The following is a 27,491-nucleotide window of genomic DNA, read 5'->3' as shown; positions in this document are numbered from 1 at the left end:
ATACTTCCTCTAGTCCTTATTAAGTGAATTGTTGAGAGTATGGCACAACCCTTAAGAAAAACATTTAAGGAAAAAAATTGAAGGTTACTTTCCACTATTACTCTTTTGATTGAAATATTTTCTATTATTTCTTTCACTGTTTATATTTCAGATTTAATTTTGAGGCTCTAAATAATTTGATTTCGATTTAGCCCCTCGTATGGAAAATTATTTAGCTACTTGTTAGATTGAAATATTTTCTAATAGTGATGGACCCCTAACCCTTTATCAATTGAACCCTTAAACTCAATAAAACACCATATATTGAACCCCTCTGACTGTTGACTAAGCTTACGTGGCATTAAGATGACTGAATTGGTAAGAGTGTGTGATTACACGCCTCAACAAGCGAGTGATATCATATTTAAATTTTTTTTAAAAATTAAAAAATAATAAATTGAAAAAAAAAATTAAAAAATAAGAAATTGTTTTCTTTATTGTTGAGTGTGCTCGCCGACAGTAGAGTGAGAGAGAGAAGTTGGGCTGGTCCCTTTTTTGCCAGAACGGAGGCGGCGAGGGGGTGTTGGTGGCATCCTGGTACGCCAGAAAAGATGGAGAGAAGGGGTCCATAGTGGTTCACAGGGGCTAGTGGTTCGGAGAAACGAAGACTATAGACAGGAGATGAGGCGAGTAAGGGTGAGAGGAGTTGGTCACGTAGGCAAAGAGGTTTGCCGGTCGGAGCTAGTGGTGCGGCAGGTTAGGGCTGCTAGTTTTGTGAAGGTTAGGGAATGAGGAAAGGAAAATGGCGAGGGTGTGCGGTGGAGATGGAGATGGTGAGGAAGAGAGTATAGGTGGTGGCGGCAGCGGCTTTCTTTGCTGGTGGCAACGGCTATTTCACGATGGGAATGGGAAGAGGAGAAGAGGAGGAAGACGACAACGCTTAGGTTATCAACTGTGTGGAGTTAAAATATTATTTTATTTAATTAAAAATGTTGAGTTAAAAGATTATTTAACCTATTATTTAATATTTTTAATTAATAATTTTTAAAAATAGTTAATGAATATAATTATGACATGTTATTTATTTAAATGACGTGGATTTGACATGTCATCTATTTAAGAGAGAGTGAACTACACGGTAGGAGGGGTTTAAAAATCTTCTTTTGATTGAGTTTAAGAGTTCAATTGGTAAAGGATTAAGTAGAAGGGTCCATAATACAGACTCCTACAAGTATAAGGGTCCATTAGATCATTTCGCCTTTTATTTATTTGTGCAAAGTTACTTGAAATTTTTGAAAGATTATACTTCACTTCAATGAGGCAAGCGCTTTGCTTCTCGCATTAAGCGAGTCAGACCCTTGTTGCTTTTTTTCCGCTTCGTGCTTCCAAAAACACAGCTTAGAACAAGAAAGAGTGTAACAGAGAAGCACAAGACAAAAATTCAAGAAGGTTGAGAGTCATGAGGTCTTAGGTTCAAATTTTAATGGTGGTAAGACACTACCCAATTTCTTCCAATATGTTTAAGCCTTAGTGAACAGAATTAACCTAGTTATTGTGTTGGTGGAAGATAAAAGATACCCTGTGAAATTAGTCGAGGTGCATGGAAGTTGGCCTGGGCACCGCGGTTATTAAAAAAGTACTAGAAGAAGACCAGGTATTGAAACGTCAGAACTTCATTAGGGTTTGAATCCTAATGAGAGGTCCACTAGAGATCAAAACTTGTTGAAGGAGTCATTCGAAATCAAAGAAGAGGAAGAAAAAGATGATGAGGATAAACTGTAATACCCAGATAACAAAAAGCTATATTCTACATATTTCCCTTTTTGTCTTCTTTTATATAGGTAGGGTAAGCTTTATTGATAGCACGTTTGCACTTAAGAAAGTGCAAAGCCTTATTCATCTTTTAAAGTCAAATAGAAAGAACAGAGAGTTTCCTGTTCCGAAAAGCTTGTGCCTTACTATACGAATCACATGCTTCTTTGAAGTTGCTTCGCTTCACCCACGTCTGTTTCACATCACTTCCTCGCTTTAAGCGGCAAAATGATCACTTAATTTTATTTCCCTTCCCTTCCCTCCCCTACATCCTGACCAAGCTGTAGACATAATACAAGTTGAATGCAACACAGCTTTCTCACCTATCCAGGTTAGTTATTAAGCTTGGAAATAACTAATAAGGAACCAAAGTTAATACATAGAAGAAAGGAGGTTGTACAAGTACGTGCTTAGAACTAGAACCTTCAGTCAACTTTTAACTCCCCTAGTACAAGCAAGTTTAAGGGGAGCCACACCCTTTGATACAAACAAAAATTATCAATCATTGGGGAACCATAAAGTTACTGACAAGGCACCTGTAATCCTGACGCATATGAATCTAATAGACTGCGAAGAATATCATTAAACTGGCAGTGCATGTCATCACCAAAATCTGTTAGCATACCTCTGACCTGAAAATTCAAAACAAAGCCATTATTCACTGCTTCCATTATGTAGAAAGCACTCCATAGCCACAAGTCCTGAAACAATCTGCTAAAAATAAACACAGCAGACCGACAAAAATAGAAATAAGAACTAGAAAAGAAACTGAACAAGTGTAGGTGCCAAGAAAATAAATACTACACAAAGAAACAAATAGTAGCGTCCTAGTTTAGAAAGATCATGAGTTTCTTAACCTTGAAATATTATGATGAGGGTGTCTGATCTTTCAATATAATGATTAGTTGATACATGTCATGCTGAATTTTACTTAATATAATGGAAGTTCAATTGAGCGGAGTAAACTATCATATTAATCAAACTCGTAGGACTGAGAGGGATACCCAAAAAGTAATGGAAGGAAATGTAGCCAGCAGAAGAAACAAACGACATGCAGAACACTACAAACAAAGAGAAGGAAAGGAGAGACCACCCACCAGCTATCCTAAACTACGGAAAAGAAGAGGTTAAGAGTAGGAGGAGCAAAGGTGCACTACAGGAAACCAACAACCCTGACAAATTGATCAACCAATCAACTTTTGGGGCTGATTTTACTAGTCCTCTATATCTATTACACATTATTCAGGTTTTTATCAAATACCAAATATATATTTTTCAAGAAAAGAAGGGTTTTTTGCATACCACACTTATCTCTGCACACATCAGTAGTTTAATTGCAACTAGTATTGCCTAAATGAATCCTTTTCTTCCATTACATTGCCACTCCTACAGACCGATGCATCAATACGTCTATGCAGAGCATGGATAAACCATTTCAGGCAACCTTCTCTTAATTTAAATTTGATCATTCTAAGCCCTGTCAAATCTTGCACAACACACCTATTCTAACACACATTTCCACAATATTCATCTTGGAGACATGTTGAGTCACTCACTCATTACACAGAATTTCCAATTCACCTTATTTAAGTATCTTTTAATCAATTAACACTCTTGTAGCACCCTTTGCTTGCAGTGCAGTGACAGTACCAATATCCACTAATCATTGTTTCCAGATACCGTTGCCGTTGATATCTCTTCTAATTCTTCGATACAATTTCAGTTATCTTTATATAATGTGTTGCATCTTCATCTAATATCATGTTATATAGCAAAGCATAGAACGAACATCCAGAGTAAAAGTACATTTATATGGTGGAGATAAGTATTACTCCATAGTATTCTTGTGTAAGCTTTGGGATAAAAGGGGTTGCTTTAATTGCTCATTGTAATAAGTAATAACTATACTTTGAAAAATCTAAATTTGACCACTAGTATTCCAATACATCTGGAAAATGGTTACTTATAACTTTTGTTTTTTGATAGCCAAGAAATCCGTCTGTGACCCGCCCTTTGGACCAATCACAGCCTTCTATACTCGATGGATAATGGGCCCGCCCCTCTATCCTTCTCCACTTAAATATCGGGCTTCGCTTTGCATGGTGAAATCTAAAGTTTTTAACTAGTATTCCAATAAATCTAGAGAATGGTTACATTGACCCTATGCAGGCAATTTAGCAAGGGTCAGTTTTAGTTAAGTGAAAATGCTCTCAGGCACATTACCCAAAAACTCTCTCTCCTACTTTCTAGGAGAGAGAGAGAACCCTCTTTTCCGGTAGTTCACCTGAGATCTACCATTTTCATCCGAAAGGTACCTTTTGTATTCTCCACTCTTTTTTGCAGCTATGGGGGAAAACAAAATATATTTTAATGCTGGTTTCAAATCCTTCGACATAACCAAATGGAATGCTGAGGGTTCTGTTTGGTATGAGCGGGTGGAGAGAAGTCGAAGAATGATGAGAAGGACAACTATAAGCAGCAAGGCAATGGACTGGATTTGCTCACTGCTTAGAGAAGGATCCACTGATAATAAGAAGAACATAAGGAGATGGAGGTTTGCAGACAGAAAGGAGGAATTTTTTTGTACTAGAAAACACAATGTTTACGGGAGATACATGAGCATTATTGCTTTGAATGCTGGGGGAAGATCTGTAATCATCATTCCAGAACCCGTCTTAAATGCTGGATGGTACGATTTAGCATTTAAGCTTGAAAACTTCATTAAATGCCACAAAGGACCGGTACCAACGATCCTATCAAGAGCTACAGATCCCAAATATCCTTATGCAAAGGCTGTGAGAGACGGCACATGGCTTACTAAACGTCATAGAGAAACAGAGATGGCAAGTAAATCGGACAAGCAAGAGGATGGGCTATTGAACAGGTGCCTTGTAGGACATTTGGAGAAGGCCAGCAAAGAATCACCTTCCTTATCCGAGATTAGAAGATGGTCATCATCTGAATGGAAGAAGACGTTTGGAGTCAACATTTATGAGCTATATGGTAATATGTTCCTCTTTGAATTTCCTAATAAATTCATGGCGGAACAAACCCTTCAAGGCCAGTGGAAATGGAAAAACCCAGTTTTCAACTTAGAATGGTGGAGTTCAACCCTAGGTTGTGAACCAATCTCCATGGAAGTTAAAAAGACATGGATCAAAATTATGGGAGTCCCTCTTCATCTTTGGTCACATCAAGTTTTTGCAGAAATAGGACAACTCTGTGGTGGATGGGTGGCTACTGAAGAAGGGACACAGTTAAAGAACCATATGAAGTGGGCAAGAATTTTGGTGGCTGATGATGGAAGAAATATACCAAAAGAAGTTTCAATTGTGCGTGATAGAAACAAGTTTTTTTTCCGATATGGGTAGAAAGCAAAGCAAGATTTGAAGTGTTGACGGAAAAAGCCTTGATTTTTACCGGAGAAGATGACAGTGTGATAAATCTGGATCATAATATGAACCAGAGGGTAATAAGGAGAAACCTCTGTGTCCCAGCTCAGAAATCCCTTATAAATAGGGATTCTAGTACAGACACTCATGTGGGAAGAGAAAAGTTGTCAAAAGTGGTGGTACCCACTGAAGTATGTGACAACTACATAACCTTTTAATGAAGGATGATGCTTTTGGCCTCAATGAAAGGCCAGAATTTTTAAATGAAGGAACCAGTGGGCCTGACCCAGCAAGTTTGGTCTTTTTTAACAACATAACAATCTCAACGCAGCCCATCAGAGAGGACTAGACTCTTAAAGATACAGAAAGCCACTTTTGTATGCAGCATAGAACAGGACAGAAACGTGCAGGAGATGTCAATAATCAGTTCAAGCGATGTTTTGGTAGATGCAGTCTTGCAAACCACAGATCCAAAGTCACAAATCCTGATTAGGGACGGGATGGAGAAGGGGGCAAAAGAAGTTGCATGCAATACACTTGAGCAGAGATTAGTGTCCTCCATTGAAGAATGGGAGGTTGAAGAGGCTGTGCCATTGTGCACACAACAACAACATTTAACTACAGAAAAAAGAAAAAGAGATGTCTGTTTGGGTAAAACAAAATCTGATCAGACTGGGGAAATTACTGGGTGCCAACTTCCAAGGCCATGAACAAGAAGCTTTGGAACTTCTATAATAGGTGGACGTTTGCCAAACAAGCCAGACATCAGGATGCTGCAGTGGTTTGTAAGAAGACAAGGTTCAAAGGTTCTAAAGAATTGAAAAGTTAGTAGCATTTGATGTGAAATTCAAGAGTGGTGGGGGTAGAGAATAGGGGAGAAATTTCCTTACCATTTCATGATGCAATTCAAACTAGTATCATGGAATGTAAGGGGGGATTTGAATAATAGAGATAAGAGAAGAGTTATCAAGAATATTATGGGGGACTGGAAAGCTGACATCATTTGTCTACAAGAAACCAAATTACAGGGGAATATCACTGAGTTGGTAAGGCAGATTTGGGGGGATAGGTGGGTCAAAATGGCATGTTTGGAGGCGAGTGGGACAAGAGGAGGGGCAATGATGTTGTGGGATAGTAGAATATGGAAGGGGGAGGTACTAGAGACAGGGACATATACTCTCACCTGTAGATTTTAATCACAATTGCAGGACTTTTCCTGCCACATTACAGGAGTTTATGCACCCAATTGCTATGTGGAAAGAAGACTAGTATGGGAAGAAATTGGCTCTATTGGAGGATTAATAGAAGGTCCATGGGAAATATGTGGGGATTTCAATGTGGCCAGATATGCTTCAGAAAAGAAATATTGTACTAGGAGAACAAGAGTTTTCTGATTTAATTGAAGATTTGAATCTAATCGATCTCCAATTGGAAAATGCTAAGTTCACTTGGTTTAAAGGGGATAACCATCAAATAGCTTCAAGAATTGATAAGATCCTGGTATCTCAAGAATAGGATAATGCTTTTTGTAATCTGAAACAGTTTACTACGCAAAGAATAATGTCAGATCACTCCCTAGTGACACTTCAAGGTGGTTCCTCGAAGAAGAACAAAAGTTATTTCAAATTTGAGAATTGGTGGTTAAGAACTAATGGTTTCACATATAGAATTAGGAAGTGGTGGGACTCATTCGATTACATTGGGAAACCTGACTACATCCTGGCATCTATATTAAAAGCTTGAAACATAAATTGAAGGAATGGAATAGAAGTCAGCAAGGAAGTCTTGGCCAACGGAGAAAGAATTTTCTTGAAAAGTTGGTTGTTGTGGAAAATATTGCCACTGATAGAGCATTAACAGAAGATGAAGCAACAGAAAAGGCAACTTTACTTCTGAACCCGGAGGGTTTAATAAAAAATGAAGAAAATACTCGAGACAAAGGTCAAGATCTGTTTGGCTAAAGAAAGGGGACAAGAATACCAAGTTCTTCCACAAAATGGCTAATGCATACAAGAGGTGTAACAACATAGATCAACTGTTTGTTCAGGGGAATATAGTCCAAGATCCAGAAAGGATCCAATAGGAAATAGTAGAGTTCTACCAGAAACTTTACTCAGAAGATGTTCAATGGAGACCTGGCAACAATTTCATAAAACTGTCCAAGGCTAACAGGGGAGTAAATAGAGGACCTAGAAAGAAATTTTGATGAGGAAGAGGTTCTGAGAAGTTTAAAGCAATGTGCAAGTGGATAAGCACCAGGACCAGATGGCTTTACAATGGGGTTCTACATCAAATGTTGGGAAGTGGTCAAGGGTGATATCATGAAGACTTTTCAGCATTTCTATGACCAAGGGAGGTTTGAAAGAAGTTTTAATGCTACCTTCATAGCCTTGATTCCAAAGAAAAAGGGTGCTAAAGAACTAAGGGACTTTAGGCCTATCAGTTTGATAGGCAACACCTATAAAATTCTCTCAAAAGTGCCACTGAAAGGCTAAAACCAGTGATGTCCAAATTTGTTAACTCACAACAATTAGCTTTTATAAAGGGGAGGCAGATCATGGATGTTGTTTTAATAGCTAATGAAGCAATAGATTCCAGGTCAAGTTTGAAAAAACCAGGCATTTTATGCAAATTATATATTGAGAAAACATATGACCATGTCAACTGGGATTTTCTTATGGGTATGCTAGAGAAGATGGGTTTTGGTCTCAAATGGAGACAATGGATTAAATTCTGCATATCTTCCGTAAGCTTCTCAGTATTGATAAATGGCTGTCCAGCAAGGTTTTTTAGTTCACAAAGGGGCTTAAGGCAAGGTGATCCCCTATCACCTTTCCTTTTCCTCTAAGTCATAGAGGGGGGACTAAACAATATGATTATGAATACAAACAGAGAAGGATGGCTAAGAGGTTTTGAAGTAGCTAGAGCCGAAAGGGAAAGCCTAAGGATAACTCATTTACAAAATGCAGATGATAACCTAATATACTGTGATGCTGAAGAGAACCACCTTAAAATTTTGAGACTAATTCTGGTCTTGTTTGATGGAATGTCTGGACTTCATGTTAAAAAAGCTTCTTGTATCCCGTTAATGAAGTGCCAAATATGGGCAATTTGAAGTTAATTGTTGATGGTGAAGTGGGTGCTCTTCCAACTCCTGTTTTGGGTATGCCTTTAGGGGCCAAATCAAAGTCTTTGGAATTCTAGAATGGGGTGATCGAGAAGTGTGAGATGAAACTAGCAAGGTGGAAGTCTCAGTACCTCTCACTTAGAGGAAGACCGACTTTGATCAACTCTATGTTTGATGCACTTCCAACCTATGTTGCGCGGACTCTTCATTTTTGCAAGAGAACCTGTCTCGACACGACACTAGTGCGGGCGCGGGTGCGGGTTGGATTTGGTCAATCCGATCCGGACACTTTGACCAGAGCCGAGAAAAAAATTTGGGGAAAAGGAGATCAGTTTCCGGTGACCTCTTCAGAGAGGAGGCGGAGCTATACGAAGCTTGAAAAAGTACAGAGAAGAAGAGAAGAAGAAAGATGAGTTTTTTCTTGAAAAAGTATAGGAAGTACGACTTTTTTATCTTTTTTGAAAAAGTAGTCTTTTAACTTTTCTTGAAAAAGAAAACTAGAGACGAAGGGTTTCTCTAGATAAGTGTGCCCTTTTTTATTTATATAAAATAAATCATACTTTTAATGTTTATTATATTCTCTCTCTTCTTTAACAATTATACTCCTTTTATTTTGTATGTAATTATACCAAAATATGCAATTCGTTACTATATATATTTCATAAATACTTTTAGTAATATTTTATTTTATATATATCCACTTATTTTCTTATACCAGATATATTATTATTGTTGTTATTGATATAATTTATTTTTAGAGGTACGCTAAAAATAATAAGCAATTATACCATGTATATATAATATTACACCTTATATTATATATACTAGGTAGAGGTGTTCACGGTTTGGATAAAAACTGATCCAAATCGAAAAATCGAACCAAACTGATAAAATAAAACCAATTTTATTTGGGTTTGGTTTGGTTTGGTTTTAGATTTTTGAAAATCGATGGTATTTGGTTGGGTTATGGTTTTATTCGAAAAAACCGAAGCAGTAACCGAACCGATGAATTATATACATATAGTTTATTAATATACATACTTAATATATTGTTTTTATAAACTCTTTTAAAGATCTTATACATATTTTCATTAAAAATTTCTTTATAATTTACTTATTGAAAGCAAAAATGTCCAAGATGAAACATTTATCTTATTGATTTCATGTATATGAGTGTCTATAACAATTCTTTGTGGAACTGAAAATATTATTATCTCTTCCTTCTAGGCCAATATAGTGAATTTTAAAGCTTTATTGATAGTAAATTTAGTGATCGTAAGTTCAGTAATTTAAATCATTCTAACTATTTTTTGTTTTGAATGGATTGTTGTTACTTTTTTCACATTTTGAATGAATTGTTTCTTTTATTTTTGTGTATGGTTAATAACCGAATAACCGAACCAAACCAAATCGAAACCGATAACCACCAAACTGATAAATGTATATTATATTTGGTTTGGTTTTGATAATTTTAAAACCGATTAAGTTGGTTTGGTTTTGGTTTTGGTTTTGACCAATAACCGATCCAAACCGACCCGTGAACACCCCTAATACCAGGTATACCAATTAGCCGTATCCCCGCACCCGTATCCATACTCGGATTCGCACCCCCGAATCTTAAAATTTAAATTTTGCCGAATCCGAGAGTCGGATTCACATCCGTCTCGGATACCCGCACCTGAGTCCGAGCAACTTAGCTTCCATCATATATGATGTCTTTATTTCCTATTCCTCCAGGTGTCATTAATAGGTTGGATAGAATCAAGAGAGTTTTTGTGGCAACGAAACAAGGAAAGGAAGGGGTACCACTTAGTCAAATGGAAAAAAGTGATCAATGATAAGAGAGTTAGGGATTTAGGGATCAAGAACCTAAAAAATCAAAACAATGCTTTGAGAATGAAGTGACTTGGAGGTATTACAACGAAGACCAGAATTTATGGGGCTCAATCATAAAAGCAAAATATGAAGAAAGTGATAATTGGATGACAAAGGAAGTTACCGACTCCTTATGGTGTTAGTTTACAAAAATCCATCCGATCACTATGGGATGAATTCAAATCAAACACCAAGATTCAAGTGGTAGATGGTGCTAAAACTAGATTATGGAAGGAGGATTGGGATGAAGCAAGAAACCTGGAGGCACTTTTCCGATACATACACACTCTGGTTCTTCAAGAACATAGTACAATAGTTGAACTATGGACACCTCATGGGTGGAATATTATATTTATAAAACACCTCAATGATTGGGAAATTCGCAGAGTTATAGAATTATTCAGCGTCACTGAACAATTTAGTGGCTTGGAGACAGGGAAGGACAAATTACAGTGGTTGGGGAACTGTAAAGGGACTTTAAAAGTAAGTGCAGCATATAGGAAGTTGAACCACCCAATTATGCAGGCACCCAAATGGCCCTGGAAACACATTTGGAAGGCCAAGATCCCACACAAAGTAGCATGTTTTGTGTGGTTACTTGCTAAGGAAGTTGTGTTGACACAGGAGAATTTGATGAAGCGGGGGATTACATTGTACTCTAGATGTTTTTTTTGTGGGGAAACTGCAAAAACAGTCAATCACTTGTTCATCAAGTGCAAGGTCACTGGCCAATTGTGGAGTCTATTCCTAAGGCTCAAAAACATCTCATGGGTCATGCCTGGTAGAATTGCAGAGGCCTTATACAGTTGGGGAGAAGCAGGATCACAGGCAAAGAACAAAAGCAACTGGAGAATCATTCCTGCTACTAATTGGTGGACTATCTGGAAAGAGAGAAATTTAGAGTTTTTGAGAATAGGAAGAGTAATATGCAACAAGTAAAATTGAATTGTATTCTAACTTTATGTTTTTGGTGTAATCAGATACATTGTCTCTATCATTGATGTTTTAGACTCATTATAGGGATAGGACAGTGCCTTTAGAGTTCAGTATGTAAATATGGTTTTCAGTGTTGTACTGATTTAAAGAAATAGAAACAGTTACCAATCTCAAAAAAATATCTAGAGAATGGTTACTTCATGATAAGGTAAAGTTGGAAAATTAGTTAATTCTCCCTTAATTTGCTAAAGTATAAATTTTTGGTGTACTAGACAAATTAAAAGTACTAGTTTCACGCTGAAACTTTTGGTGTCAATCACACTTTCAGGGACTGCAACAACAACATACCCAGTGAAATCCCACAAGATAATTTAATAAAACAAACACTTAATTAATACTTTCAAGGGACTGCAACAACAACACACCCAGTGAAATCCCACAAGTGGGGTCTAGGGAGGAACCTTACCAGTTTCAAAAATAAAAAAGTGAGGTCTAGGGAGGATACAGTGTATCAATACCTTACCACTACCTCGTGGAGGTAGAGAGGTTGTTCTAGAAAGACCCTCGGCTCAAGAGCAACAAATCCTTTTAGGGGATTGCAAAGTGAATATTGGACGTGTAAAAAGGTAAGAGGGGAGTAGAAAAGGAATGTGTACAAAGAGAAAAGGTATTTCAGTATTTATAGCCAGGTAGAGTTCTTCATAGTTCGATTGGCTTATTTCCTCGCTACTTTCATCAATTAAAACAATATTATCGGCAAAAGTTATACACCAAGGACCTCCTCGCATATACTATCGGTTAGTCATTCTTTAATGCACACATATAACTGGAGGTAGTTCCAATCCAACAAAAGGAGTGTCGAACAGATACTATCGTGGAACAGCCTTAATGTCCCTCACCCTGCACCCGAAGAGAGGGGAAAATAATAATAGTAATCAACCACTAAGCAGCATAAGTTACAGCAAGATAAACTGCAAAACTGGCCAGAATTTGGATACCTAAAACCTACCACCATTAAATTTGAATTGCATTCAATAATCAATTGTTTTACCTCAGAGCGGCAAACAAACCCCACCCCCTCTCCTCTTCCTTCTAGTGCCATCAAACAACCCAGTTAGGGGTCGTTTGGTAGAAAAATAAATAATGCAGGGATTAGTAGTGCAGGATATATTTTTTATCAAGTGTTTGGTTCATTGCTTCTGACCTCATCTTGTGTTTGGATTAAAACTCTACAAAAAGCTTCTTTCCAATTATACCCTTGCATTATTGTGAGATTTTCTATTTTATGTAATCGGTAGATAATTGTCGGACAATATTATATNAAACCCCACCCCCTCTCCTCTTCCTTTCAGTGCCATCAAACAACCCAGTTAGGGGTCGTTTGGTAGAAAAGTAAATAATGCAGGGATTAGTAGTGCAGGATATATCTTTTATCAAGTGTTTGGTTCATTGCTTCTGACCTCATCTTGTGTTTGGGTTAAAACTCTACAAAAAGCTTCTTTCCAATTATACCCTTGCATTATTGTGAGATTTTCTATTTTATGTAATCGGTAGATAATTGTCGGACAATATTATATTTTTATGGCCTTCTAAGTAGCTAGGAGAAGAACAATTTTGTTGTCATGTTTGCTATTTTCTCACTTGAATTATTGGAGGGTAAACAATTGTTATCTTAATAAATTAATCACTTAAAAACGTTAATTTTCAATTTAGAATAGATAGACCATCTACTTTAAATTCGAAAAGCCTGTAAACAGTAGTAACATCAAATGAATCATCTACATTTACATATAAAAATTGCAAGTTGTAGTTTTAATATGTATGCAATTTATAAATTGTTCAAAATACAAACAATTAGAAACCACATATAAACCAACAAATAATATATTCAATTAAGATTACAAAACGTCATGTGGTGATATATTTGTCTTTTCAATAAGTAAATGTTAAACAACTCACATTTAAATATTGTATTGATATGTATTGCAATTATTTATTAACAAACAACTCTCTCTAAATAATAAAATTTGTAAGCTAATTTATTTAAATAAATTTACTAGTACAAATATAAAACATAAAATCAAGAAAATAAATAAAATGATTTGAAGGATATTTTTGTCTTTACATAATTAATCTCATGGTATTAAATCCAATGTATTACTAATACCTCCTCTAATACCATGTAGGGTGTATTATTAATCCATGGATTTGTTATACTTATGCCCAAAAATTCTACCAAACATAGTACTAAATAATACCATACATAATACATGGACTATTTCTCCTAATACCTCCTACCAAACGACCCCTTAATACACAAGTCTTTTTTGGAGGGACAGTCTTACTATTTCTTTAATGCAGTAGAAGAAAGCTAGTCTGCTAAAACTACATTCAACAACAACACCTGAATTAGTTCACATGAATCTTGGCAACCTTAAAGACACAGAAAATCACCTCTTTGAGACAATGGAATGTTCACTTAAGGGGACAGAATCATTAAACAAAACAGTTATATTGAGATAATCTGAGGCAAACTCACTATCATAAAGAAATTTGGTCGGAGGGTGGAACACAACAAAGAGATGGGAGAACTTAGAAGTATCTCTAAACTGGCAAAAAGCCCTAAAAATTAATTTGGCAATATTTTCTAATAATATATCTCTTGTATCAAACACTCCTTTTCTTTTTTATTTTTGAAACTGGTAACTTTGTATAGGTATGTTGGCCACCTCGAAGACACGTGAAACTTAAGTAATTACAGTAATCCTATGAAGTCAACTAACTGTACTTAATATTCTACACATTATTACTCTTTACACCAAAAACATAAAGAAGTGATGACATTCCATTTGGGTTTAGGTATGAAGCTCACTTTGCCTTCAAAAATTCTATCATTTTTTTCGTTCCAAGTGTTCCACCAGATGCAGGCTAGCACTGTTCTCATTGATATTTTCTGACTCTTGCTACCTCCCCTCCTAACCCAACAGCTTAAAAGGTCAGCAGAGAACTCTAGCATAGACCAATTCACCTTAGCAATATTGATGAATAAGGCCCACACTTAGTGTTGTAACTTTACAATGTAGTAAAAGCTGATTGTTAGTCTCTTTTGCCTCCTTACATTATGAGCATCTTGAAGCTATGAAGATACCCCTTTTCTGCAGTGCTTCACACTAACCAGGTGAAACATTTCACCTTAGTTGGAGCCATATTCATATGGTTTTCCAGGGGCCTATTGACTACCTGTCAACTCACTCAGACGCCTTTGAACACCTTGTTCACTGAGAACACTCCATCTTGGTGGTGTCTCCATATGACGTTATCAAATTCCAGAGTAGTTCCTTCAAAGCCACCAGCTAGAAACAACAATTATGCCACTCTTGCTGTTTCCCAATCACTTAACAGCCTTCTGAATGCTAAAGTCCAGCCTTTAGCTGGGGAAATAGATCCTGCAAACCCCCTATCCACTCCAGTTCTCCTTCCGAAAGAAAATCTTGTCTCCCCTGCCAATCATGTAGTATGAGTTCACCTTCAAAGCTAACCAGAAAAATGTGATTTGATGGTCCTTCATACTCCCACCCCAAAAGTGCTTGAGACTGCATTATCAAAGACTTTTTTTTTTTATGAAGGTACTTGAGACGGTGTTTGTGCACCACTATTCAATTTGTCCATATTTAAGTTGGATCACCTCTCTCCACAGGACCTGCTCTTCTTGATTATACCTCCATATCCATTTCATGAGTAAGCTTTTGTTCTGTAGCCTAACATTTTTCACCCCAAACCTTCATGTCCTCTGCTTTGTTGAACTTACTCCCACTTGACCAAGTTGAAGCTCTGCCCACTTCATTTCCCTACCACAGAAAATTCATTCTAAAAAAGAAGTGTCTAGACTCTAGTGCCTTGATCACCTTGCTAGGGATAGGAAATAATGACATCACATATGTAGGCAAAGCATCTAACATAGAACTGAGCAAAGTAAGTCATCCCCACAAAGAGAGGTATTGAGACTTCCATAAAGCTAAATTTTTTTCTCAGTCGTCTCTATAATGACATCCCAAATTCCCAAAGCTTTATGCTTTGAGCCCAAAGGCATTCCAACATAGACAGTAGGCAAGTTCTCAACCCTACAGTCCAAACTGCTTGCTAACAGCTGAATTTGTTGAACCTCTTGAAGTTGAAAAAGGCTAATTTTCCTCCAATTGACTTCCAATACAGAACAAGCTTCAAAGACAAGCAGAATCAATTCAGTTGCACTCACCTTCTTAGGAATCAAAGGCACAAAGGTGGCATTGAAATTTTTCTCAAACATCTGTTGAGAATAAAAGTTCAGGAAGGTTTGCACCAAGTCATCCTTAAATACAACCCAAAAAGCCTTGAAAAGGTCATTGTGTATCCATCTGGACCAGGTGTCTTATCAATAGCACACAGTCTGATCCCTTCAAGCATTTCATCCTCCTCAAACTGTCTTGTTAGCCAATCTTGTTCAGCTGTTGCAATACTTGAGACACCTTGAATGTCAAGGCATGACCTTCACCCTTCTGTTTTTCCCAGTATAGATTCTGGTAGAATTCCAAATTGAATTCTTTATAGTCAAAGGCTCAGTGCTACCAACTCCATCAATATGCAAAGAGTCAATTGTACTGAATCTTTTGTGAGTTGTCACCACCCTATGGAAGTACCTTGTNATCAATAGCACACAGTCTGATCCCTTCAAGTATTTCATCCTCCTCAAACTGTCTTGTCAGCCAATCTTGTTCAGCTGTTGCAATACTTGAGACACCTTGAATGATAAGGATTGACCTTCACCTTTCTGTTTTTCCCAGTATAGATTCTGGTAGAATTCCAAATTGAATTCTTTATAGTCAAAGGCTCAGTGCTACCAACTCCATCAATATGCAAAGAGTCAATTGTACTGAATCTTTTGTGAGTTGTCGTCACCCTATGGAAGTACTTTGTGTTTTTGTCCCCACTCTTAATTCTTTGGACCCTAGATCTTTGTCTCCAAGCAATCTCTTCATTCCTGGACACTTCTTCACAGTGTTGTTAAAAGCACTGAAGTGCTCGCTTTAAGTGATGCGACAGGCTTTCGCTCTAATGCCTTGAAGCAAGGCGATGGTGAATAAGGGGGCACTTCTGGGGGAAGCATGCTTTTTTTAAAAGCGAGAAAAAGCTCGCTTGAGCGAATTAAGTGCTAACTAGGGTTTTTCTAAAAAAAAAATTATAAAAATACTAACGCAAGTTTTTCCAAAATTTTCCCTCCTTTGTGCAACTGCTGCTGAAGCGCAAGGTTAGTTTTTCTTCTTCTCTTTCTGTTTCTCTGCTGCGCAAGGTAACTAGGTTTATTTCTTCTTTTTCTTCTTCTCTTTCTGTTTCTCTGCTGCGCAAGGTAACTAGGTTTTTTTTTTCAATTTGCTGTTAGTAGCATTACCCTGTTTTTTTTCTTCTGATTTAAGATTCTCTGTTACTGTGTATGCTCTGTTTGTAATACTACTGCCTATGCTCTGTTACTGTGTATGCTCTGTTTGTAATACTACTGCCTATGATCTGTTACTGTGTATGCTCTGTAATAATACTGCCTATGCTCTGTTTTTTTCTTTTCTTGTTTTGCTGCTCTGTTTTGTCTCTATTTTTTTCCCTTTTTTTTTTTGCTGCTCTGTGACTTCTGTGGCTGTTCTGTTTTTGCTAGTAGTAAGTTCTATTTTTTTATTCAAGTTCAATGACACGAAAAAGGGAACCAACTTGGGTGTTTGGAACTCCAATGAAGAGTAACACAAAAGTCAAATGTGTCTTTTGTGATATGACATACACAATGGACTATCTATATTTGTTTGATATGTTACTTCTATGGAGTTCTTGGTTATTTATCTATGCATATTTAAGATGTTTTGTCTTTGTACTAAATAGCGCTTTATTCGAAAAAAAAGTGTGTGCTTCGCTACACACTTCTCACTTCATTGAAGCAAGCCCTTGTCGCTTTTTTCCGCTTCTCGCTTCCCAAAACACTGCTTCTTCATATTCCACAGCCAAATCAGCCTTCTGAAACTGTTCATCTTCAGTTAGTGGTCTCTGCTTTTGGATAAGATCCAAATTACCAGCTTGTGACAATATTTATTTTTTGCTTCCTTCCAGTCTTTGATTTTCCTTTTATAAGACTCGGCTTGGAAGCTAGCTTGAAGTCTGTTCTTCATGATACATTTAAAGAAGTCCACCACTCCTGCACTTAACTCCTGAAACCCCCCACATAAAGCCACCATTTTCAAACTTAAAATTCCAATCCCCACAAGAAAACATAATTGGATTATGATCTATCCCAAATTTGGCAATACACTTAGGTTGATCTGTAAAACATTTCATCCCACAGCAACAAGTAAAGGAATCTATCAATCCTGGAAGCACATCTGCTATTTTCACCCCCTCTCCAAGTATAGGATCCCCCAAATAAATGAGGATCAACAAGAATAACCCATATTCAAGTGTTTTTTTGGTGTGCTTCAAAATTCTGTGAAAATAGGTTTCAACATGGATCTTTCCATGGCATGACTTGGATGATTCCGTGTCTCAAGTTAGGTATCCTCAACTATAGCAACACTGGTATAGGCTCATATCAGCATCAAATGCTTCCAGTATTGAATTGAAAAAACAAAACAAAGAGAAGTCCAATACTACTCACCAGAAGTCCAAAAAGAGAAAGACCTTCCTGACGAATTACATGAGACCGCAGAAGATTTGGGTCCTGATTCAAAAGAATCAGAATGTCTGTCCTGCATCCGTTAGAATTTTTTGTAATAAGAACTTCAGAGGGGAACACAGGGTGCATGCACAAAGAACAAGAAAAGAAAAAGAATCTACTTGCTGAAGGTTAATGTTATGGTCCATTACCCCATCAACACAAGCTTTTTGTCGGAGCTCTGCAAAATATCAACTATAATATCAAATATGCCCTCATTAACAAGATCCCTGCAACCATTAACATATTTTCAGTTCTATCACCCACAAACCATAATTCGAGAAAAGTTCACTTGCCAGAGAGTAACAGATCTAAAATTAAAACAATCATCTTCATGCATACAGGACAACCATTTCTAGAACAAAGGAAAGCCTGTGATGCATACCTGAGTAGCCGAACTTGCTGGACCATCTGTAAGCTCTTACTCAACGTGCAAAACTCATGCAAAAAGTGTATCTAATACAATAGGAAAAAGAAAAAGAAGAATCAATAACCATAGGACCATGAGACTACTACTACTCAGAGGTTTCCTACCCAAACAACAAAAAGGAAGCAAAATAATAGGTACATATCCGAATTTGAAGAAGATACTAACATGTGCTATGTAAAGAGTTAGTAGCAGTTAATAGTAGAAGATACAAATGAAACTAGATGCTCATTCTTATAAAAGAGTTAGTAACTATGAAAAATAGCCAAGTCCGACAGAAACATGTTTCAAAAGACATGAAAAAATTTTTTGTCTCCACTAAGATTCTTTACCAAATTTTTCTTTGATTCTGCAGAAGTAGAAGGTGGCCTCAACTTCGCAAATAATTCCTGAATAAAGGTATTATCATCTTTCAGGCGAGATACAACCTGTATCAAAATCAAAAGGTCAGTGGACTGTAAGCATGAGATTGAGCTTAAGTTACTAATATCTTACCATTGCATTGTTCAAACTGATTATGGAATTGAGATTTGCTATTGTTGCCTCATCCAACATTTGAGACAACACGACATCCTGAAATTAGTGACAAAACCAGTAAGTTCCATTCATGTTACATGCCAAAGCTTATAAGAGTACAAGATCATATTATACCTTTAGATAGCCAACTCTATAAGTTTGACGTATCTTTGAAAGGACTACCGAATCTTTGATAGGTATGGCCTATCCAAAAGGGGGGGAAATTATCAGTAAATTCAAAAGAACTTGCATTTAAACACCTCTGTCCATATTACTCAGATATGCTCAGCTGGAAACAACTAAGGGATCCGAAAATTTCATAAGATACCTCCTTATATACGACGTGCTCCTTCAAAAATCTGCGATGATGGATATGTCGTGCCTCTGGGTCATCTGTAGACCAAATTTCAGGTCAATTATTCCTGAAACAAACTCAAGAAGTAGCCGGATAAAAACTTTAAAATTACTTGAGGGGCGTAGCAGCAATCCCTATTTTACAGATTACATGCATATCAAGGATCCTACTTGCGTAAAACTTGAAATTATTCACCAAAGAACAATGAAAACCAGAGGTCTCTAATACCAACACAAATAAGAATTCACACATTCAGCTGAAGATGAGGATGCTTAAGTGGATGTGTGGGCACACTAGGAGAGATAAGGTTAGGAACGAAGATATATGAAGTAAGATGGGAGTGGCCTAAGTGGTGGACAAGATGCGGAAAGCAAGGCTAAGATGGTTTGGACATGTAAAGAGGAGCATAGATTCCCCAGTGAGGAGGTGCAAGAAGATGACAGTGATAGGTTTAAGCCAAGGTAGAAGTAGACCCAGGAAGAGTTGCGGAGAGGTGATTAGACATGACATGACATGTCTTTAGTTTCCCGAGGATATGACCCTAGATAGGAAAACATGGAGGTCAAGAATTAGCGTAGAGGGTTAATAGGTAGTCGAGCAATTTCTCTCTGTCCAGTGGGAAAGCTTGGCTCTATCTTACAGCACCTTGTCTGCTCCCTCTTCTACTTATCAAGATCATTATTATTATTCTATTATTAACTTATTTTTCAACTGCATTACTATTATTGTTGTTTTTACTTGGGTTATCATTTCTATTTTTGTTTGTACTTTTCTTTTCTGCAATACTCTTCCACCATAGCTTTCTCTTGTATTTGTCAAACCTATTTTTGAAAATGTTTTTCTTGAAACGAGGGTCTACTGGAATCAACTTTTAAACCTCACACAAGATAAGAGTAAGGAATGCGTAAACCCTATCCTCCCCAAACTCTATTGGTAGGGTCACACTAAGAATGTTGTTGTTGGATATTCTAAAGCATCACGAAGAATAGACAAGGAAAACCTATCAGTTGTGTATGGAGCACCAATAAACTTGATCGCTCATTTTTTTAATGAAACTTGATAAATCATTTACTCTAGTAGATAATGTCATCAAAGATCATTTCACTTTGTTTCATATATTTCAACATTCCATGACCGCAATTTACAATGAATAAAGACACATCACAACAAAATGCATGTAATTTGTGGCTCAACTTCCAAAAAGTAAATGCAATACTTTTATCCTATTTAGAGCATTATATACATTTATCTACTTCAATCAAGATGGTATGAAGTTATATTGGGAAAGGTGGTGTGGCCTCCATGGAGAACAAGATGAGGGAACCGAGGTTGAGATGATTCGGACATGTGAAAAGAAGGTGTGTGGATGCACCCGTAACAAGGTGTGAGAGGTTGACAGCAGGAGCAAAGCCAGATAGAGGTAGGCCGAATAAGAACGAACTAGGGGAGGTGATTAGACAGGATATGGCAAAACCTCATTTTACTGAGGACATTACCCTGAATAGGAAGATATGGAGGCTGAGGATTAAGGTAGAAGGATAGTAAGTAGATGAGTATTGTAGCACCTTATGTGGGAGAGGGAAAGGGCTAGCTTCCTCCTCTTCGCTTCTTAGTACTAGTAGTATTATTTAGCAGTCGCGCATTCTCTTGTTCTTCAATGTATATTATTATGAGTTGCTTCCTTGCTTTGTCTCTTGCTCTTTTTGCTACCATATTTGTCTAGCAAACTTGCTTCAAAAATTTTATCTTTCGAGCAGAAGTTCTATCGAAAACTGCCTCTTTACCCCAAAAAGTAGGGCTAAGGTCTGTGTACATATTACCCTCTCCATACCCCACTTGTGGATTGGAATGGGTATGTTGTTGTTGTAATCAAGACGACATGAGAATCACCATAAGAGTAGGAACCCAATCTCAAGAAGATTTAATCCGAACCTAAACCAAAACACAGAGTCTCCATGGGGAAAACTAAGCTGTCCCACATTTTTTTTTGATAAGGTCAAAATTGCCCCATATTCAAGCTACAACAGTCCTTGAAGAGAAAGGAGAACCCTATCAAGATAAAAATGGATCATTTCAACTGGAAACAGAAAGTAGATGACAAACTTACATTCAAGGCATCCAACAATATCCAAAATCAACTCATCACCAAATATTTTTTCAAAGATCTGGGAACTATTGAGCAAAACTGCAGAAACCATAAAATCGTAAAGCTACTGAAATATAAGTATTAAACAAATATTGATAAAAAGCAGGCAATACTAACTAATTCCTCTAACTATTTTGAAAATGATGTGAAGACTGTCAACATTCTCCAGGTCTTCACAGATTCTGAATAAATCCATCAGCTTTCCAAAAAAATCTTGCTGCACGAACAACAAATATCAACTCAGATGATTCAATTGTAGAAACTGAAAACAAGAAAAAAGAACAAACGGCAGAAACAAGTAGCTTTTACTATGGAGAAATACTATGCAACTGACTTCTCTTTGATTCTGTGTTCCTTTTTTGCTTCTTTTTTGTTTTTGGAAAGGGAGGGTGTTTGCCTTGCATATAGTGAAATAACTTACTGGGTGCAGGTAAAACAAACTTGTGTTTTCCTTGAGGATTTTTCCACAATAAGTAGCTAACATATCCAAAGCATCGGTGTTGTCAAAGGTGCACTTAAGCCCGAAGCAAAGCTCAAAACATGTTGAGCGGCAAACGCTTCGCGTCACTTGATGTGCGGTTCAATGGCGCCATCAAGGCTCTAAGACAAGCTTTTGCTTGTGAATGAGCATTTCCTTGAGAGGGGGCACTAGACAATTGATATTTCACTTTATAATCAATTTCTTTGTCCATATATTGGTTATTCATGCTTATAATTATTAGTTTTGGACTAAAAAAATATATTTGTATTTTTTTCTCCATTTGCGCCCTTTTGCATTAAAGCCCGCGCTTTATTTGCGCTTAAAGCTTCAATGAACCTTAAGAGTTTTTTTTCCTCTTTTCTCTTTTGATAACACTGCTAAGCGTTTCAATCTACGAAATCTAACAACAGTTCGAATTCTAGAATGCTGAATTGATAGTCACAAATACCTTTTAAAATAGAGGAAGTAAAATCCAGATTAATTCCGCAAATGAATTTCTTTTTATACCCGAAAAATCTCTAATATCCAGTGGCGCACGGTTCGAAACTCGATTGGATAATGGGCACACCCTCTACCCTTATCCACTTAAATATCATGTCTTTGGCTACAACGGGTCCGAAACAGCGACATGCACCTAACCCAAAAAACTCACACTACGCTCTTACCACTAGAGCGAAGCCTTGGGCCTTCTCGAATGAAAATTTTGTGGAATGGAACCAGTTGATGATTGCATGAGCCCTTTTTCAAGTTGTGCCTAAAGGTGGGATTACATGAAGACAGGATAGACAGAGTATTGGATAGCTTTTCTTACCTGACCACCACACAACATGACCAATTTAAATGGACTTGAAAAATCAACTAGCAGCCATACTTTTTTAATGATAACTAGCAGCCATATTTTAACATCCCAACTTCTCAAATGAGACAATTTATTATGACTCATCATCATAAGTAAAGTTCCTTGCACAAAGTCAAAGGTGATGTGATAAATAATTGATTCTAACAAAAAGAAGATGCATATAAAATGTCTTCCTTCTTTTTTTTCCGAAACTGGTAACTTGTATTCCTCAGCATTAAGGGCAATGTTGGCCACCTCCAAAAAGTAGTAACAGTTAAGGGAGGGAAAAAAAAGAAACATAAATACTTACAAAGAACCTATGAAACCACTAATTGGATTTCCTCTTCTATATTTTGTTCTTTACACCAAAAACCTAAGGAAGTAATTACTCTCCATTTAATCTTTTGTATTGAGCATTCTTTTTCTTCAAAAATCCTCTAATTCCTTTCCTTCCAAATATTCCACCAGATACAAGCAAGTATCATCCTCCACCACTTCTTTTGACTCTTGCTGCCCCCCCTTCTGATCCAACAACTCAATAAGTCTGATGTGTGTTCTGGCATACACTTGTTTAGGCTAGCTAAATTGAAGAACAAAGCACATACTTGTGTTGTTACATTGCAATGCAAAAATAAGTGTTTGCTGGTTTCAGTGCCTCTTTGCATAGTTAACATCTAGAGGCTATGTTGATCCCCTTTTATGTAATGCTTCATGAGTCAAATAGGCTCTCCTAGCTACCAACTAGACAAAACACTTCAATTTAGTGGGAGCCACACTCTTCCAAACAACACTCCATGGCCCTGTTACCCTTCAACCAGTTACCGATAGACCCCACTTATACAATCTGTTGACAGAGAATCTTCCACCTGGGTGTTTTCTCCATAATAGACTGTTTGTTTCCAAATTAGTGCCTGGAAAGCCTTCTATCATATTCAGTAGTTCAATTACCTCTTCTATCTCCCAGTCATTTAACAAACTTCTAAATACCAAATTCCACCCTTGTTGAGACCACAACTCACTGTTTTTGCTATCCGGATGCACACTGATAGAACAAAGTCCAGGAAACAAACTTTGAAGAGATCCTTGACTAGTCGAGTCTTCTTTCCATAATAAAACCTTATCCCCTTCCCAACTTTAACTTGTATATTAACTTCTAGAGCTGGCCAAAAGCTTCTGATAGTCCTCCATACTCAAACTCCATAAGTGATTGTTACTTCACTTGAACACTATTCCCCTTCTTGGCCAAATTTGTGTTGTATCACCTCTTTCCATAGTGCATGCTCCTCTTGGTTGTACCTCCATAGCCACTTGCTCAGCAGACTTTAGTTCTGTAACTAGAGCTTCCTAACTCCCTAACCCCCACAATTCCACCCTTATTGAACTTCTGCCCATTTTACTAAATTGAAACTGCTCTCAATTTTATTTCCTTGCCATAGAAAATTCCTTCTCAAAGCATCTACAATTTTGATCACCTCACCAGGTATAGGGTAAAGGGACATCACATAAGTTGGTAAGGAATCTAGCACAGAGTTTATTAAAGTGACTCTACCTCCCAATGAAAGGTATTGAGACTTCCAAAGTGCAAACTTCCTCTCAGTTTTCTCAATAATTCCATCCCAAATAGTAATTGCTTTATGGTTTACCCCCCCCCCCCCCATGGGATGCCTAGATAGACTATTGGTAGCTTCTCTACCTTACACCTCAAGATATTTGCTAGTGTTTGTATCTGTTGAACTTCTTTTATAGGAAAGATACTGCCGTTTCTCCAATTAACCTCGAGTCCAGAACAAGCCTCAAAAACTACCAGAATCACACTTAAATAGCATAATTGTTCATGGTCTGCTTCACTGAACACTATTGTATCATCGGCATACAGTATATGTGTCAATTCCATATTCTCATTTGCCATGTTTCTTAATTTGAAGCCTCTGATCCAATTATTTAGTAACGCTTTCCTCATTAAACTGTCCAATCCCTCCATAACTATAATTAAAAAGAATGCAGATAGAGGATCCCTCTGTCTAAATCCTCCTGCTGGGAAAAAACCTGAAGGTTCTCCATTAACAAGGATGTAGAACCTGGTGGTTTTAATACAAAAGTCTATCCAACCAAGCCAACAAATTCCAACCCCATCTATCTAAGAGTGTTGATCAAGAACTTCCAATTTAAATGGCCATACGCTTTCTCAATATCCAACTTGCACATAAACCCCGTAACATCTCCTCTAATTCTAGTGTCAATACACTCACTAGCAATTAAAGCAGCATCCATTATCTGTCTACCTTCAATGAAGGCCATCTAATGTTTGTTCACAAGCTTGCTTATCACCCTCTTCAATCTCTTTACTACAACCTTGGCTATAATTTTGTACACCCTTGTGATCAAACTAATTGGTCTAAAATCTCTCAGATTATTTGCCCCCACCTTCTTTGGAATAAAAGCTACAAATGTAGCATTAAAACTTTTTTCAATTTTTTTATGAGTGGTGGAAGTTGTGGAAGGTCAACATTAAGTCCTCCTTTACAGTTTCCTAGAAAGTTCTAAAAAAACAATTGTGTAACCATCTGGGCCAGGTGCCTTGTCTACTGCACACATTTTGATCCCTTTTAACATCTCTTCCTCTTAAAACCTTCTTGTAAGCCATTGTTGCTCCTCCATAGTAATAGTTTGAACTTCAAAAATATTCAAATCTGATTGCCAACTTTCAGATTGTTTGTAAAGATTTTTTATAGAAATCCACAGTGGACCTCTTAATTTCCATAGAATCAGAGGACATAACCCCATCGATCATCAAAGAATCTATGGTGTTGATTCTCTTATGCGCAATGGCCATTCTGTGGAAATACTTTGTGTTCTTGTCACCCCCTTTGTTCCACTGAATTCTGGATCTCTGTCTCTAATGGATTTCTTCATTTGTAGCCAACTGTTCATACTCCATGGCCCATTGTGCTTTCATCAGTAACTCATCATCGGTAAGAGGTCTGGCCTCTTGTATGAATTCCAGACTCCCAATTTACTCCAAAGGTTGATCATTTCTAGCCCTCCAATTACCATTATTCTCCTTTCTCCATTCTTTGAGTTTTACTTTCAAAAGACTCAGTTCTGTTGCTAACTTAAAGTCTGCTCTTCCTGTCTTATTAAAAGAATTCCACCAGTCTTGTATTTTGGATTTAAGCCCTTCCACATTAAGCCACCATTTTTCCAACTTGAAATATTCTCTCTTGAAGACCTCATCCCCACATGACAACAAAATTGGGTTATGGTCAAAACCCAAACTATTCAAGGAACTCTGTATGATTTTATTAAACAACTTGTCCCAAGGAAATGAATACATGAGACTGTTAATCCTTGATGCATTTCTATGATCTGACCCTCCTCTCCAAGTGTAAGATCCCCCAAATAAAGGGGGGTCTACTAGCTCAGTTCATTGATACAGCTAGAGAAATCTATCATTGCTCCTGAAAGTTTGGTATTATTTGTCGTTTTTGAAGGGAATCTGTTAGTGTTGAATCGCCACAAACCACCCAAGGTCCTTTACAAAAGCTTTTCATTGCACCTAATTCTACCCATAACTCCTTCCTTTCATTTCTATCTCATGAAGCATATACTGCTATAAGAAACCAAGTGAAATCTACATTAATGCCGCTCAACTTGCAACTGCTCATCTGATTTCCACTCTCCACCATCTCCCAAGACCTTTTATCCCACATAATAATTATACCCCTTTTACTACCTAATGCCACCATCCAAATTCCCCCCATCAATCAATTACCCTCTAGCTATTGAATATGATCTCCTACTGCTCCCTTTAATTTTGTCTCCACCAAAACTATAATATCTACTCTCCCTTGTTGTAATCTACTCCTCACCAAATTTCTCTTGTCCTCCAAGTTAAGCCCCCTCACATTCCATGATAGGTTAGTGAGCTTCATTATAACTGAGTGATTAGTTTCCTCCCCCTGCTTTTTTATTNTTGAATTTGATTGATTAAGATCTTTGTAAGCTGACTTGACACTGAAAACCCCTTTCCCCCTTTTCTATCAAAATCGAAACAGAATTCTCTTCTTTATTTCTTTATTCCTTTCCTGGTCAATTTTTAGGAACAACGCATTGGCTTCCTCTGTGCATCGTTCAAAAGCAGCTCCAAATTCTTGACTGAGCCTAGGAATATTGCTCTGTACCGAGTGATGTGCCCTCTCTTCTTCTTCTTTACTACAACAAGAAGCATCGCAAATAATAGGAGTTGGCTCCCCCGGTTGAACAAATTGTTGCATATTCCCTTGTTCTTCACTATCACTAATTTTATAATCTCTTCCCCCATTGTTGTTATCTAACAGTTCTACGAGCTTTTGTTCTTCTTCTCTTGATTTTTTTCCCTCAAGATCCTCTTGCTTCACTCTCTACCATCGCATTTTCTTCTCTGATAGCTTCTAGGCTGTTTCCTCCATATATTTTATTAAAGATCAGTTGTCCAGCACTATCTAGCTTATACTTCTTTTCTGGGGCTAAGTACTCTTGGGCCTGGACAAGAGGCCCAAATCTGATTTCAAATTTAAATGAGTCATGTGCAAGTCACAAGTCTCATTACACCTTTCCCCTTCAGTTGTCTTTCTCTTACAACCCACATGTTGTTTCTAACTAGAATCCCTTAATTGATGGGATTCTAGTACAGAATTACAGCTTGCACTTTAGATTATCCCCTGGGCAAAACCGTGTACTGGATTTAACCTTGTTTCTTCTCCATTGGTTCCATAACCTGATTCTGGTGCTATTTCAAACCTGGGTTTGCACTCCACCAATATCGGAAAGTGGTAAGTAATTTCGTTCCATTCTATGGAGACCTCCTTGGGTATTTTTCTACCGTCACTCGCCACCAGAATCCT

At 37.3% G+C, this 27,491-nt stretch overlaps 1 protein-coding gene across 1 annotated transcript in view; it reads right to left on the bottom strand.

Moving 5' to 3' along the window:
• Positions 1 to 27,491, bottom strand: part of LOC125869421 (uncharacterized) — a 57,973-nt gene that overhangs the window by 14,807 nt on the left and 15,675 nt on the right. Inside the window, exons 9-18 of the mRNA XM_049550011.1 lie at positions 21,407 to 21,506; positions 21,251 to 21,328; positions 19,117 to 19,181; positions 18,924 to 18,992; positions 18,768 to 18,845; positions 18,605 to 18,700; positions 18,231 to 18,301; positions 17,998 to 18,075; positions 17,789 to 17,879; positions 2,328 to 2,423 (exon numbers count right to left, since the gene is read on the bottom strand). Of these exons, the coding sequence (XP_049405968.1) occupies positions 2,328 to 2,423; positions 17,789 to 17,879; positions 17,998 to 18,075; positions 18,231 to 18,301; positions 18,605 to 18,700; positions 18,768 to 18,845; positions 18,924 to 18,992; positions 19,117 to 19,181; positions 21,251 to 21,328; positions 21,407 to 21,506 (822 nt within the window). The remainder of the gene's footprint in view (positions 1 to 2,327; positions 2,424 to 17,788; positions 17,880 to 17,997; positions 18,076 to 18,230; positions 18,302 to 18,604; positions 18,701 to 18,767; positions 18,846 to 18,923; positions 18,993 to 19,116; positions 19,182 to 21,250; positions 21,329 to 21,406; positions 21,507 to 27,491) is intronic.

This window comes from Solanum stenotomum, chromosome 1, assembly GCF_019186545.1.
Source record: "Solanum stenotomum isolate F172 chromosome 1, ASM1918654v1, whole genome shotgun sequence".
NCBI classification, from domain to species: Eukaryota; Viridiplantae; Streptophyta; class Magnoliopsida; order Solanales; family Solanaceae; genus Solanum; species Solanum stenotomum.
Note: the sequence above shows the minus strand (reverse complement) of the source record. Positions and strands in the feature narration are given on the sequence as shown.